The sequence below is a fragment of the Amphiura filiformis genome, chromosome 17 (genome assembly GCF_039555335.1).
Source record: "Amphiura filiformis chromosome 17, Afil_fr2py, whole genome shotgun sequence".
NCBI classification, from domain to species: domain Eukaryota; kingdom Metazoa; phylum Echinodermata; class Ophiuroidea; order Amphilepidida; family Amphiuridae; genus Amphiura; species Amphiura filiformis.
In genome coordinates, this window is record NC_092644.1 from 26947511 (window position 1) to 26963248 (window position 15738).

Below are 15738 nucleotides of genomic sequence, written 5' to 3' on the forward strand. Positions count from 1 at the left end.
CATCTTTGATCAAGCAAGGTTGCAGAATTAAACAGACTCATAATATGGTCGGAATATGTACTTTACAGCACCTGTGTTTCCGGTTAAAAGTAAGCAAACACTTCAGCCAAGATACATAAATGTTAGCCAAGCTAAATTGAAGCCAAACTGGACAATCTAAAAAATTGTTTTGCTGCGTTTTAAAACTGAAGACGCTACGATGACTGACCGTGTTATACTAGCAATCTCTATCTTCTATTCACACATTAACTATCGTGTCGTCGTGGATAGAAGATAGATTTCTCGATCAACGTAAACTTGTATGGCTCAAAATTCAGACCGCTCACCATTAAGTTTACTGATTTCTGTGTTTTGAAATTTGTTGATGTTTTAATGATCCCCGATTTCCGGTCGATTATTTTAGCCCGGTATTTTAGCTGTGTCGCGTCACATGCATGACACTGGTGGGTACCAGCCAAACTTCAGAAGAAAAAAACATGATCGGCGATAACGATGTGATGTGGGACTTACATAGGATTACAGTCATTACACAGAGATATTTCTTGCCAAAATTTGACCATTTCTAGGCAAGTTGGCCCTACTTTGTCTGTGTTATGAAAAAACAGTCTTAAGTAAGTATACGTGCAACTATGTTCAGCGAGGTCATGTCACACTTCCGTGTGACATGTCCAGAACTCAATACATTTTCGGAGCGACAGACAAATTGCAGAACAGCGTGCAAATTTAAGCTTCCTGTAATATCTATTGCACATAACATACGAAGTCACAAACTTACAAACTTCAATATGAACTTCAAATACACCAGACCAGCTGTTAATCATTACCGATCCTTCAGAACGTTTTACTCATGCAGCTGTTTGATGTAAAATGCGACTTCGCTATCTCCATTTTCCCTATCGAAACGTCAGGTGTTGTTTACAATTTTGCGGAAATGTGGGAAATCGCCAGGCCTTCTTCTGGAAATGCGCAAGGCATTGTGGGAAATTGTCAGATCTGTGCACGTTGTGTAGCCTAAGTTCCTTGGCCCCGATCTCGAAACAATAAACATGGTGGAATAAAATGACAGTGCGTAAGCAGTAAAGGGGAATGGTGGATCAAACCTATGTAACTCATCGGTCTGACAAGGTCAGGTCATTACGTATGCCTGGTCGAGCACCCTCACAGACCCGAACGTAGTGAGGGTGCTTGGTATGTCCGCCATGTTTCAAATCCATGGATGGCCAGCATAATGGCCTGCAAATTTAAGCTTTATGAGAAGCCTGTTTTAGTTGCAAAATGAGAACACAGAGTGGCTTATCTTTAACCCACATTCTCAATCTTTCATGCCAGAGGTTTAAATAAAACGATCCCTAACTAATTATCAAAAGATCGTAAATGTAATTTCTTGAAACGTGCCGGCGAAACGATTTGTTTACAAGTAACAATCCTTGTTCCGACACCGATACCGTTCATTCGGCAAACCACGTGATCACTCAGGTGAACTAGGATTGGACGATCGATTGCGTGAAATTTTATCCAGGTTACCGGGCCACGCTTAATGGCGATACTCGCGTCGCGCTTGGAAATATTTTTCAACCACGCTTGCAAAATGATCGGAAATACACCATCAAGGCGACTTCGATCGGTAAGCATCATTAAAACTAAGCAATATTTAGTATTTCTTCTTTTGATTTTTCCGATAAAATTGTAGTTTACAGTTTTGATTAGTTTGATGAGAGTGGATTTAAACACCAGTCCACTAGTAGACGTTGTAATTGACAGTTTGACAGTTCCGCCGGAGGATAATGTGAATCCATAAGATGTGGCGATCAATTTCACGATTAAAATCTTTCCTTTGGGGCGATTTCCATTTCTTGCTATCATTTTTAAAGCCTGAAAGCATCAATACTAAAGATAGGCTATCAGTCACTTGTGCAGATGTATGTTAACATTGGATTCCATTTCTTGTTTATTTTTCACTGATGGAAACGCCTGTTCTGTTGTATCTTGTATTGGTAGTATTTCCCACATATAGTCATTACGCATCATCAGAGTTGGTAAATACATCATCTGCTTAATTTAATATTCATAGCTACGCTTGAACCACTGGAATACATGGATTACGCCATTGTTGTAGCCGAGAGAGCAAGCGTGAGGTCTGGACACTTTTTGTGTTCTGGACACAAATTTGTCATAAATATATCGGCGATGTCCAGTATTTAGGTACCGTATGCTAGGTGAATTCAAATTTGCCATCAAACTGCATCATTTTATATATCAAATCAAAGCCCTTGAGTAAACAAAGCCAAAACTGAAAACCATTTGTTCATAGCACTTTCCGTAGCAAAGTTACATCTTGTCAAAGATTGACTTTCATCAAAAAGTTTCAGCTAGCAAAATTCCCCAAACGGCATTTCGGGGGTGTTTCTAGATCTTAGTCTCATTATGATAGCAGCTTTTTTTAATGGAACTGCTATCCAAATCCCTCTAAAATTACATGTGCGAGTGACTTATCACCATAAAAAATCATATATTTGGGTCAAGTGAAGTATAGAAAACATATTTATGTAATCGTTTCCTTCTTCGACCAGTTGTTTTAAATTTCTATGTAAATATGCATTGACATTGTCGGCGAATTTGGCTGACTAGAAAATGTGTTAACTAAGGTTTGCCTGGGTTACCTACAGTATTTAAGGGCACTTTTTACATACAGGTAAGTTTGCTTGTGATAGTGTAGATTCGATAGCTGTACAAATTGTACAAAATATCAATTTCATACTGACCTCAAATTGTTTACAAAAATATTTTGGCCCACACGTTGTGCTTGTATTCCGTTGTTTGACGTTTAATGTGCAACGGCCAATTGCAACGGCAACGGCCAACGCTTTTGATGTTTTGGGAGACTGTGAGGGATCCGAATAAAAAAATGACGGAGCCTATTCTTGAGTAATATTCCTTCAACACGCTGCTGTACGGTAACAGTCTTATATGATGGACAGATAGTATCAGTTTGAGAATGAGGACATCGTATAAGTTCCTTGCACTGCAATACCGGTAGTCACGATTATCGCACTTTCAGTTTCCCACGCGTTTGAACGGGAATTGGATTGCATACTTTTTCGATGTCTAGTGAGCAAATTTTTTCAATATTTTGAGAAAATGATGTCAAATTTTCTATTCTGTATTGTTTGGTAATAATGTCTTTTGCCAATAGTATGTTTAAAGTTGTAATTTAGTGTTTTTGATCGCAAAGATCGGATATTTTCGTTCGATTCAATTCTGAACCCTTCGCAAGGGTGCCGATTTCGCAGAACTTTGACGATAATTTTGCCTTTTGGACACTAAAATGCTTTCGATCCTTAATTTTGTTTCAACCGAGTCTTAAATTAGAAAGCACAATACGGTTGGTACCACTTTTATATACATTGATGAAATTTTAAAGATTTTTTTTCAAGTTTCTAACCGGCGCAAATCGTTAAGTGTGTATTTCCCATTGACATCCAAAATGGCGTAAGCCAGTCCTCAATATACATAGGTACGGCGTATATAGGACTCGCAAGCGAGTCTAACTACCGGGGTGTGTTACAACCACAGAGGAGTAAGATAAGACAGAGCGTGTACCACCAGTTAAAGTCTCTGCCTCATCCGATAATGAGGGCCGATTGTTCCATGAAATGCGACAGGCGAGACTGCTACGCAATTACCGCGTATTTTCATGGTCTATCGCGTAATTGTGTAGCAGTCTCGAAGGCACGCAGCGCTGGCGTGATTGTTAGACACTGCAAGATCGAACAATCGGCCCTCATGAATATGCGAGAACTTACCGTATACAATACACGGGGACTTTGACTGATGGTACGCGCTCTGTCTTATCTTACTCCTCTGTGGTTACAACTTACAAGTAAACATGAACTGAGTGACAGTCTTCCGAATTTTGATACCCCACAAAATTGTGATCTGTAGCTGCTGTAATGACTGCAGATTCAAACAGAATGAATCAGTAGATGGTCATCTTCCTATTCTTTTCATATACCCTTTTCAATTTATGCCAAATTTACCTCATCTGCATCAGCAGAAGCTGAATCTGCCACTCCTCCACTCGTCGCCATCTCACGAAAATTTAAACCGGAAGTGTCTACAATCACTTATCTCTGTTGCATGCTGGGACGGGCCTCTTTCGCTGAACCTACCAAAATGGTGAGATACGGTTACGGTAGTAGTCAAATAAATCTTGAATTATCAACACCATCGCTCAAGAAAAATCACACTTTAAAAGCTATATGATACAATGAGTAATTATTTTATGTATTTGTAGTAATTTAAAAAGAAAATGGTTGGTAAGCGTCCTGGAAATATGATAATTGGGGCTACGTTTTTCTCTGTTCAACCTGTGAATGGGATGATGGGTACTTGTCAAGCCATTGCATTGGTGAAGTATACCTGGTCTCATGTACCCATACCTAGTGTATGGGTACATGGTATAACCAGGCATTCAAACAGGCACGGAGAGAGCTGTCAAAGAGTGTATATTTCAAAACATGATAACTGCACCAGTTATAAAAATTCACACAAACCCATCAATCATTTTCAAAATACACTGAAACCCTGTTAGTGTTACTGTAATCCATTTTTGAAAAATATGATCCCTAATCAGGCTAATGTTTACTTACTTTTGTTCAGCAAAACCCCATTTCCAGTACAAGTAAGTCAAATTCTGTAACTGTACATGTCTCCATGTTTACATTTTGTGGACTAAAAAAAAAATAAATACCTGTTTCCAAATATTCCACCCAAAGCATGAAAGTGTTAAGTGCCAGACACATGTGTTTGGGCAAATAATATTAGAAGTCAAATCGCTATTTCCGTGATAAGTATAAATGCAAAAGCGACGGGCGATGCATCGCAAAATACGGCGATTGCTCATTGCTTTTCAAAAGCGTTTAATCGCAATCGCTCGGCGATCGAGTATAAATTCAGCTTTAGATAGGAAAAGTATACATTTTTGGAAAGCTTTTTACCCCAGGAATCCAAATATGCAGTTAAAATAAATGTAGGATACACTCTAAAGAAAATATCTTCAAAAATGTAATCAACATTTTGTGTGTGAAGTTACGTATATTTTCACACCCTGTATCACCACTTTGGTCAATCATAGCATAGCAAAAGTATACATTTTATTTAAGCTCATAGATAGTGTTGCCTGCCACAAAATTAGATAACATTTGAGGTATTCCTTATCAGCAGCAAATGCAATAAATTATGAATTTACTACTACTAGTAACTTTTTTTTTCTTTTTCATGATATCACCCTATATATTTTCTTACACACCCTGTATACCAACTTCATTTTTGCATAGTTGGATTCCTTGGAACATAAGCTTTCCAAAAATGTATAGTTTTGTTGATGTGAGATGTATAGTTTTAGAGATGTAACAATTTAAGTGAAAGGAGGACAAATGATCAAAATCAGTAACGCAAATGTGCCCCACCATATGACACATGACCAAAAACAAATCTGATAAATGTTTATCATTCCGTTTTAGTAACTACCTGTGAAATTCTCAAATGTTATCTTTCAGAGTCTTGTGATTCCAGAGAAGTTTCAGCACATCTTGCGTGTGCTCAACACCAACATTGATGGGCGAATCAAGATCATGTTTGCCCTCACCGCCATTAAGGTAAACAAATGGTTAGGGTTAGGGGTAGGGTTGGGGTTACATTTTTAGTTAAATTAAAGAACAAAAGAAAGACTTGTATTTTTCTAGGTTACTTCTATTTTAGGCATTGTAAAGTGCTACGTAATATCAACATAATTATGCCGATTCTAAGTAACATTTTTGGCTCTTAGCGGAGCTAGTGAGCCTTAGTCATTGTAGTCAGTGAGGACTGTATTTTTGCTACAAATTTTGGCCACTTGCGTTCTTGCTTTTTATGCTAAGGTTTCTTTTGTTAATGATATTTGGCTTTGAAATTACATTCCAAGGTTTGCTTAGTTATTTAGCAATCGATTGCACTCCTTTAGAAGTGAATTTGGGGTGGGGAAAGTACTTATTTTGAAGTGAGAAAAGTCAAAAGTCGTCATGAGAAACAAGTCATTTCTATCGTTTTGCTTGGTTCCCTGTATGCGCTAGAGATTATTTTGGTCTGAGTAATTTAAGTTGTGAGATCATGGCGGGAATTGACGGATTGCACTATTTTTCTTTGGGAAAGTGACCTTTTATCATGAATTTTTGCGGTGATCTCACATGGATAGAAACGTGATTGGATGATTCCTTTGTCCAGATTGTTTATTGAGTTCTCGGGAGTTTTGTTACCATGGGACAACACTTCAAAATATTTAGAGACCAGCGGCGTAGTAATTTAATTAAATGAACGCTAAATAACCAGGGTTGCCAAAAAAATTCAGCCCGAATCGCAGGTCAAATAATCGAAAAGTCGCCCAATTTTTTTCTTTACCCTTTGTATTCTATGGGGCAGGAAATTGTCCCGGGGAAAATCTTCAAAAGTCGCCTAATTGGGTTACCAAATCGCGGGTTTGACAACCCTGAAAACAACGTCTCGACAGCGAAGGTCACATCTGGCTATTCATTATCATTGTTTGTCTGGCACGCTTTCTACAGCGTGGGTTGGGAATTCTGAAAATCTGTAAAAATTACAATTTTGCGGAATATAGGGTGGGTTTCTAAAAAGCGTGTGAGCAATATATAATTATAAAGCGTAGGGGTAACGCTACCAATTGAAAAAAAATATAATAAAGTAATTTGATGATCTGTTGAAAAACATTCATATTTTCTTCATAAATCTGGAAAGAAAATGTCAAAAATAATTTGCTGATGTTTTCAATTCATACGACGTCACCTGTAGTAGAATCGACGCGCCGTGAGTTTTATGAATGAATATAATTTTCAGTCTCTACATCAGCCGCTTTGGCCCGCTTTCGCTCACACTAGAAGTGGAGCGATCCGAACCACAGCGGCCGTGTAGAGAGTATAGACTGACGTATTCATGTATTCAGGATCTCACAGGTATCTCAGCCTTTTGCCCATTTGCCCATGTGTTACTTTATGATAAACAATCTAAAGTCGTATCTTTTCGATGCAGTTGCAATGATGCAGTTTTGCCAACATTTAATATGTCGCAAATGTTTCAGATGAATAAGAAAATCATGAGTGTTTGATAGATGAGGATAAATTCTGCATCAATTCGGATTCTGAAATGGATTGATGGCGCAGATAATGATAAAATGGATCCGGAAGTGACTGTATGAAACGCCGATGTTCAGTCTTCCGAATTTGATAAAGTAATGCTGTAAACAATCTAAAGTCGTATCTTTTCGAAAGATGATTGCAGTTTTGCCAATATTATGTCGCAAATGTTTCAGATGAATAAGAAAATCATGAGTGTTTGATAGATGAGGATAAATTCTGCATCAATTTGGATTCTGAAATGGATTGATGGCGCAGATAGTGATAAAATGGACCCGGAAGTGACTGTATAAAACGGCGATAGCGCCTATGTTCAGTCTTCCGAATTTGTCACAAACACTGCATAAGGGTGGGGGTTCAATTTTTGATAAAAAGGGTGTCTGTCTAAAAAGTGTGGGGAAATATAAATGGAGGGGTTTGACCCCTGACAAACGCTCAAATTTGTAGCTGCTACAACTGATCATCACTATTTAATTCACTAGAATCTGTTTGTTTGTCTGTGTCTGCCTCTTCTCTCAGAGACTAGTGTAGTAGTAGCTCGCTTCACGTAGTGATTCCGTTGTCCCACTGGCCTACAAAACTTAGATTGCATGGCGATCGGAGTGTTATCGTCAGAGCACTAGCATAGTAGGGGAAGCATGTTCCTCAAACTTGGTGGGTGGATGCATCTTTTAATAGTACAACAAGTCACACATACAATATTTTCTCAATTCGAATTTTATCCTTTCTGGGTATGACTGATTTTGTTACCGTAAAATTTGTGTCAATTCCCGATATCACATAATAGTACCGTACACTATAAATGCACCACATTTTGTAGGCTCCAATTGCTGATTACATAAATGAGAACAACTGGTAACCAGCGGCACTGTGCAGTACCGGTCTGTTATTCAATTGCGTTGTGTGTGGGTTATGTGTATTTTATGTGTAAAATGCCTATGCGGCGCGGTGATCCACCCAAAAACAAAATCATCGTATAGATCCCTGGTACTAGGTGCATCTTGACCCCAGCATAAGTTTGTATTGGTTAGTGGGTCAAGGTCACCTGAGGTCATCCAGGGGTCATCTGAGGTCAAATTTGCAAAAACTGTTGTAGGGGCATGAAACCGTGGGTACAGTCAACATTTGGAGTCAAATTTCGGGAAGGTCATCCGGGGTCACCCAGGGGTCATCTGAGGTCAAATTACTAAAAACTTCAGTATGGGCATGAAACTTGGTGGGTACAGTCAACATTTAAAGTCAAATTTTGGGAAGATACTAAAAATGTCGTATGGGCATGAAACTAGGTGGGTACAGTCAACATTTGGAGTCAAATTTTGGGAAGGTCATTTTGAGGTCATCCGGGGTCACCTGAGGTCAAATTACTAAACTGTCGTATGGACATGAAACTTGGTGGGTACAGTCAACATTTGGAATCAACATTTTGGGAAGGTCATTTTGGGGTCACCCAGGGGTCATCTTAGGTCATATTACTAAAAAACTGTTGTATGAACATGAAACTGGATACAGTCAACATTTGGAGCCAAATTTTGTGGGGTCGCATGTTCCTCGAACTTGGTGGGTGCATCTTGACCCCAGGCAGAACAAGTTTGTATTGGTTAGTGGGTCAAGGTCACCTGAGGTCATCCAGGGTCATCTGAGGTCAAATTAGCAAAAACTGTCATATGGGCATGAAACTTGGTGGGTACAGTCAACATTTGGAGTCAAATTTTTGGAAGGTCATTTCAGGGTCAACCGGTGTCACCCAGGGGTCATCTGAGGTAAAATTGCTAAAAATGTTGTATGGGCATTGGTGGGCACGGCCAACATTTGGAGCCTAATTTTGTAGGGTCACACAGAACAAGTTTGTATTGGATAGTGGGTCACGGTCACCAGAGGTCATCCAGGGGTCATCTGAAGTCAAATTAGCAAAAACTGTCGTATGGGCATGAAACTTGGTGGGTACAGTCAACATTTAGAACCAAATTTTTGGTTTCTCTTTTCGGCGTCAGCCAGGGGTCACCTGAGGTCAAATTACTAAAACTGTCGTATGGGCATGAAACTTGGTGGGTACAGTCAACATTTGAAGTCAAATTTTTAGAAGGTCATTTCGGGGTCATCTGAGGTCACCATTTAGAGCAAAATTTTTGGGAGGTCATTTCGGGTCGTCTGAGGTCAATTTAGTTGAATTCTAATAGTTGCCAAGGCTTTCTATAGTTGTTGAAAGCTTCAAATACTAAAAAAGGGATTTTAAAATTTTGCAGAACAAATTATTCTTGCTGGTTCAGTAGTAATTTGCACAATAATGAATTATTTTCAGATTTTGCAACTAATAGTAATGCGGCAAAAAATAATAATGCGGAGGAGGAAGATTGACCACTGCATCGAGTTTCAAGGACCGTATTGAATATTTGTGGGGAATTTTTTCAAACTGAAGGTTTAAAAAATTGACAGACCTACCAACCTGTTGCGCATACAACTCCAAGAACAAGTGCTTACCCACAAAAAAAGCGTAGAGCCACAGCGCCATTGGTGCTCTTGTTATAACTTCGAAAGAAAAAGATGAAGACATTTAGTCACCATATAATTAAAGTTTTAAAAATTTGTGTTACCAAAAGGTGCTCACAAATTCAAGTTACATATATTTTCATGTACATGTATGATGCAAACTTGTAAATTTAATTAAAATTCAAGTGTTTTGACGGTGCCTTTGTGAAAATAAACTTGAAATTTGAAAGGGAAAGTAAATTTTTCAAATTTGATCACTTTTGTAGTCAAAAACCAAAAAATTTAATGAAGACTGGCCAGGGTTATGTAAATTTGATTAAATTTGAATTTGTTTTATTCCCCAGGGTGTAGGGCGCAGATATGCCAATATCTGTTGTCGCAAGGCAGACATTGATCTCAAGAAGCGTGCTGGTGAACTGACTGAAGAGGAGGTAAGATTGTACTTATTTGGAAAAAAATCATGTTTTTTAAAGTTGACAATAAGCTTGTATTTAGACTAAAATAGGCGGCAAAGTTGTAGAAATATTCATGAGACTAAAATGTATTCTTTACTAGGTAGTGTACACCAGATGTTCCAAATCTTTCCAAACTGGGGATCCCCAAAGATGTGTCCATAATCGCAAACTAATTATTCTTGGCTTCCGCCGTCTGTATTCCTGTCTATCACTTACAAAATATTTGCTTGCCCAAAATGTACTCTGTATAGTTTAAAAATCAGGTGTTACAAATAAAAAGGATCCTGGAAAAGGTGATTAACTAAGGTGCAACCTTGAAATTGTATTGCATGATTAATTTGATTTTACTCCAGGCCTAGGTTCTTCTTTGTCTTTTCTCTTTAAAAATAAATGACAACAGAACTTACACTAAAGCCTCCATTTCTCCGTTTTACAAAATCAAAATTCCGTTTTGCAATTTTGCCATTTTCCGTGATTTTCTGTTTTACTCATAAATCCCTATAAAAACACCTTACAAAGCAAAATGACAACATGAACTTGTTAGTTATTTGTCCTACCTTACTGAAGCCGACCTTCAACATCGCCATTGAAGTATAACATAAGTAATTCCTTGGTATGTTTTTCTGTGAGGCTCTCTCGTCGATCATCTGCTCTGTATTTTGCTGACAAAGTAGCACCTCCAAGTTTAGCACTACCGGTACCCCGACCACTAGCCGCCATTTTCATACAGAATAAATTTTAAAATTCCTGATAAAAACTTCCTACCAATCAGCGAATTGACTAAGAATGTTACACAAACAAATCGCACATGGCATGCATTCAGTCAATCACTACTGAAAGCGCACATTCCGTGATCCAGTTTCAGCCAGTTCACTGCTAATTATATGCACCACGAGGAGGTCATACGTAAAGCACGGTACGCTCGCACAGTAAACCAGTACAGCCAGGCCTGGAAATAAGTCGGTCTGAACCAGGAGCCAAACATTTGGAAAAGCGGCTCCTGGTCCTGTAATTTTCTAGTGAACCAGGAGCCATTTTTAAAGAGCCAGGAGTCGTTTTTCTGAAAGTATCAAAATGCTTATTTTTGTTATTTCTACAGCTTTCGATGCTCACCTGAGATGTTATCTGAACAGACTTTTATTTTATTTTATTTTATTTTATTTTATTTTATTTTATTTTATTTTATTTTATTTTATTTTATTTTATTTTATTTTATTTTATTTTATTTATTTTTTATTTATTTATTTGTTTTTTTATTTTATTTTTTTAAATATTTTTTTAAATTTAATTTTGTTTAATTTGATTTGATTTGATTTGATTTGATTTTCAATTTGGCTGTTTAATTTTATTTTATTTTATTTTATTTTCAATTTGGCTGTCTTTTTTTTCATGATTTTAGGAAAAACAATATTTTATTTTATTTTATTTTATTTTCAATTTGGCTGTTTAATTTAATTTTATTTTATTTTATTTTATTTTATTTTATTTTCAATTTGGCTGTCTTTTTTTTCATGATTCTAGGAAAAACAATATCTAGAAACACATCGGCAAAATTAAAGATGGCCGCCTTCATGATCGCGATCATCGTGATCACCTAACCAGAAAACAAGGCAAAATACTGCCAAAATTATGAGCCCTGAAGGCAAATATCAAGGAAAATTGGCAAAATATTAGGTAAAAGATAAGATTTGGCACTGCATTTTGTTGAAAATACATTGGAAATGGCCAATATTTTGAGTGGAAATGAGCTTGCCTGACGAAGTTTTACTGGGCCATTTCCTGAGCACTGAACTTGTCAAAATGGAGCAATAATGGTCATATATACCGGGCGCAAAATTCAGATTTTCTGTGGCGCCTGGGCGTGTAATTCTGGTTGGACCCAGGCGTCAAAACTCGGTAACCGTAGGGTAAAAATCGCTCGGCACCTGCTTGTTTCCAGGCTTGAGTACAGCACATGTACAATGTACATGTACAGTGTAGTACACAGTGTAGTGTTTGCGGTCATGAGCTGTCATGATCGACCTGGCCCATTTATTTTCCAACCATGTGATGCAACATCAACAGCGCACATGTACTGAGACAAGGGGTTGTATTGGGTGATTTAAAGTGAGTTGTTATGCTTGGAAATTGTATTTTTAGTTCAGCTATTTCATGTTTGACAAATTTTTGGATAGTTTTAAATATTTTTTCAAGAAAATTCTTACTTTTTTGTCAATTTTAAGCTTACTTTTTCCAAAATTCCGAAATTCCAATTTCCGTGATTTTTTCCCGTTTTCCGTATAGCGGAGGAATGGAGGCTTTAACTTACACTGATCATATTTATTCCCGCAGGTTGAAAAGGTGGTGACCATCCTGGGTAACCCACGCCAGTACAAGATCCCTGACTGGTTCCTCAACAGACAGAAGGACGTCAAGGATGGTAAATACAGCCAGGTGATGGCCAACACCCTAGACAACAAACTCCGTGAAGATTTGGAGCGTCTGAAGAAGATCAGAGCACACAGAGGTCTTAGACACTACTGGGGGTAGGTCTCTTGATTAACACTATTTTTAGACAATTGGATCGAAATTAATGGTTTGTTTTTGATATCACTAAAAATGTTGGGAATGATCACTGTCAGAGAATCTCCAGATGTCTTTCATATTGGTGGCACTAAGGTTCTGAAACAAAGGGTCAAAAATTTAAAATTTTGTGAAACTATGGATCTAAAATAATAGAAATAAAGGGTTCAAATGACACTTTAGCAACCACTAAATGGTAATTTTGTGCGCTAAAAGAATGTACCTATGACCCCATGACGCAAGTTAGCGCTACCCCTGTATTAAGAATGAAGTGATACAATGTTAAAACTTGAAGCAAAATCATTATTGCATATTATTACTTTAACTAATTTATTGTTGGAAAGAAAAAGAGGAAGGTACACCAACTTAATTTATTGTTGACAAACTGCTGCAATTTAATTTAAAATATGATTGTTTTCATGTTGCTTGAAACAAGATACGAGTTCATCATTTCATTTGGCTATAATCCATCAAAATTAATTGTGCCGCCAAATGAATCTTCTGCCGAGTGGTGTCATGATCTGACAGTATGATTCTGTCAACTGTACAGACAAACAAGAACAAAGTTCTAGTTTCTATAGTTCATTACTTTGTACACTCGCGAAAGGATGCTTCAAAGCTTTGGATTCAGTTCTTATTTACTAATGCATGATACCAAAATTTATGACCAGCAACTTATGCAAATTGCATGTTTTTTATTGCTTGTTTCAGCCTGCGTGTGAGAGGTCAACATACCAAGACAACTGGCAGGAGAGGTCGCACTGTGGGTGTGTCCAAGAAGAAGTAGACATCCACCTGTTCCATTCTACCAATACAACTACTATCATCATCACACAGCTATAGTTACCTTCACTACCGTACTGGACTTTTTGCTGAAGAACTCGGTTCAAAAGAAGCCAATGACTTGGTTACGTTCGGAAACAGTCCAAATGTTACAACAACTTGGTATACAAACTTTTTATGGACTGAAAGTTATCACCTTCTCATGGACAATTACCAACTTCATTTTGAGTTCTTCAGAAAAGTTTTTACTCAAAATGTCATCGCAAGAATCCACAATGATCTGTCAAAAAATATTTTGAGTAGAGATCTATTTAAATAAACCTGCTAAACACTAGCAGAGGACAAAAATACTGCTTTTGGTATTGTTTATTTTGTGTCAATATGATATTATGTGACCTAAAGATGGGCCCTAGGAAATGGTTATTTTTTCAAAGGTATTCAGGGGTCAATTAAACTAACATTTAGTGGTATCTTCAGTAAATCATCAAGTTATGAGTATCTTTTATTAGGGGTCGGTTATAGAGGGGTAAAAAAAGGGTGATGTTCCAGATTCCTTAGGGCTCAAGCTTATTTGATGCAGGATGATCTCCTGAGCATTTTGACACCTTTTTTACTGAAATCGGCCAAAAAATGAGAAGGTGCCGGCCAAAAAAGTTATTCGGACAGGGGGTCTGAAAATTGTAATTTTTCATCAAAAATACTATTCTATGCCTTATTCTATTGATATTGGTGTTGTTTTATAATGTTATTGGTGCCAAAGAATCCATTTTTTAAAGTTGTACAAGATTTGGAGCATCCATGTTCTCGGAAAGAGTCATTTTATGTCAAAATTAGGGTATGAGGGCGCTTTGCATTAAATTCGAATTTGCTCTTCCAATTGAAATTTTTGTTGACATAACTATAAAGATAATCATAGGTGGAACCTCCACAAGAAATTTGGGCCTTCAGCTTTTTTTCGTTTGACCATGGCACCGTTTTTTGTAATTTCATGAAGCCCTCCATTGAAATGTACACGGTATGAAAGTGCATTGACCCCTGTACACTTCAATGACAGTGTTCCATGAAATGTTCAAATGGGTGTTAAAGTCAAACCGTATCATGTAAAAAGTTCAAATTTCTTGATCAGGTGCCACTTATGATTATCTTCATAGTCACGACACTAAAATTTACAGCGTGCTAAGAGCAAAGCGCCCTCATACCCCAATTTTGACATAAAACGGTAGTTAGCAAGAATACGGATGCCCTGAATCTTATGCAACTTTCAAAAATGGATTCCTTGGCACCAATAACATATAAAACAACACCAATATCAATAGAATAAGGCATAGAATAACAATTTTGATGCAAAATGACAATTCTCAGACCCCCCTGTCCGAATAAGTTTTTTGGCCGGCACCTTCTCATTTTTTGGCCGATTTCAGTAAAAAAGGTGTCAAAATGCTCAGGAGATCATCCTGCATCAAATAAGCTTGAGCCCTAAGGAATCTGGCACATCATGGTTGTATAACCCAGTACTACTTTTATGGTTGTATGTACCCACTATAACTTGACAATGAGTTCCTCTTATAAATCCCTATTTGGGAACAACCCAAAAGTTTGACGATGTCCTATAAACGAAAGTGCTTTTGTTAGGAGGCTGACCCTTCTCTCCCTCAGTGTAACATTTAAGTGTAACCTCAAAAGATCAACTGACAGATATTTTAATTAGTATTTTACAAACATAATCAGACTTGTTGACCATCCTCCTCCTAATGAAAGGACTTTCGTTTACAAGATGTCATCAAACTTTTAGTTTCTTCCCTTAGGATGTGTGTCAATCAATCAAATTTACGATATATTATAACTTTTTATGGTTTAAATGACATTTTAAATGTTAGTTAAATCCACCCCAGGTCTCCCCTGTATCTACACTCCTCAAAAGGCTTAGAGGATCATTTGAATATAATCAGCATTTTTGAAAACATTGGATATGATGATGATGTTATTGATAATTGTGCTTGATCGTTCGTTATATCACTTGTTCCCTAAGGATGCAGACAAAATTCATTCATTACAAATATCTGCCATCACCCACATTGTGAGGGGGAGGGGGTAAATGGAGGCAAAATTTTCGATTTTAAAGCCATTTTCCAAAGTCACATTGGGGTGGGGTTGTGTATGTGACATGTGTGTGGGTCTATGCGTCACATTAGTGGGTATAAGATGTCCTCAATGTATCCCTGGGGTGGGGAAAGTCATTAATGTAACCATACAAAAGATGATCATCC

The 15738-nt window shown here is 37.5% G+C and overlaps 2 protein-coding genes across 2 annotated transcripts in view; one reads left to right on the plus strand and one right to left on the minus strand.

Annotated features, from left to right (window-relative positions):
• LOC140137550 (vacuolar protein sorting-associated protein 52 homolog) overlaps nucleotides 1–4116 on the minus strand; it is a 23900-nt gene extending 19784 nt beyond the window's left edge. The window contains exon 1 of the mRNA XM_072159260.1: nucleotides 4038–4116. Within this exon, the coding sequence (XP_072015361.1) occupies nucleotides 4038–4088 (51 nt within the window). The 5' untranslated portion in view covers nucleotides 4089–4116. The remainder of the gene's footprint in view (nucleotides 1–4037) is intronic.
• On the plus strand, nucleotides 4081–13819 carry LOC140137549 (small ribosomal subunit protein uS13). Its single transcript, XM_072159259.1, has 5 exons — nucleotides 4081–4176; nucleotides 5559–5657; nucleotides 10016–10102; nucleotides 12458–12651; nucleotides 13400–13819. Exons 1-5 carry the CDS (start codon nucleotides 4138–4140, stop codon nucleotides 13473–13475), a joined length of 495 nt encoding a protein of 164 aa, XP_072015360.1. The 5' UTR covers nucleotides 4081–4137; the 3' UTR covers nucleotides 13476–13819.
• Nucleotides 13820–15738: the final 1919 nt, after the last annotated feature.

Excerpts from the sequence above, each read along its gene's own strand:
- LOC140137549 (XM_072159259.1), top strand. The coding sequence starts at position 4,138 with ATGCTGGGACGGGCCTCTTTCGCTGAACCTACCAAAATG. Across the intron at positions 5,658-10,015 it reads TTGCCCTCACCGCCATTAAG|GGTGTAGGGCGCAGATATGC; the intron begins GTAAACAAATGG and ends TTTATTCCCCAG. Across the intron at positions 12,652-13,399 it reads GGTCTTAGACACTACTGGGG|CCTGCGTGTGAGAGGTCAAC; the intron begins GTAGGTCTCTTG and ends TGCTTGTTTCAG.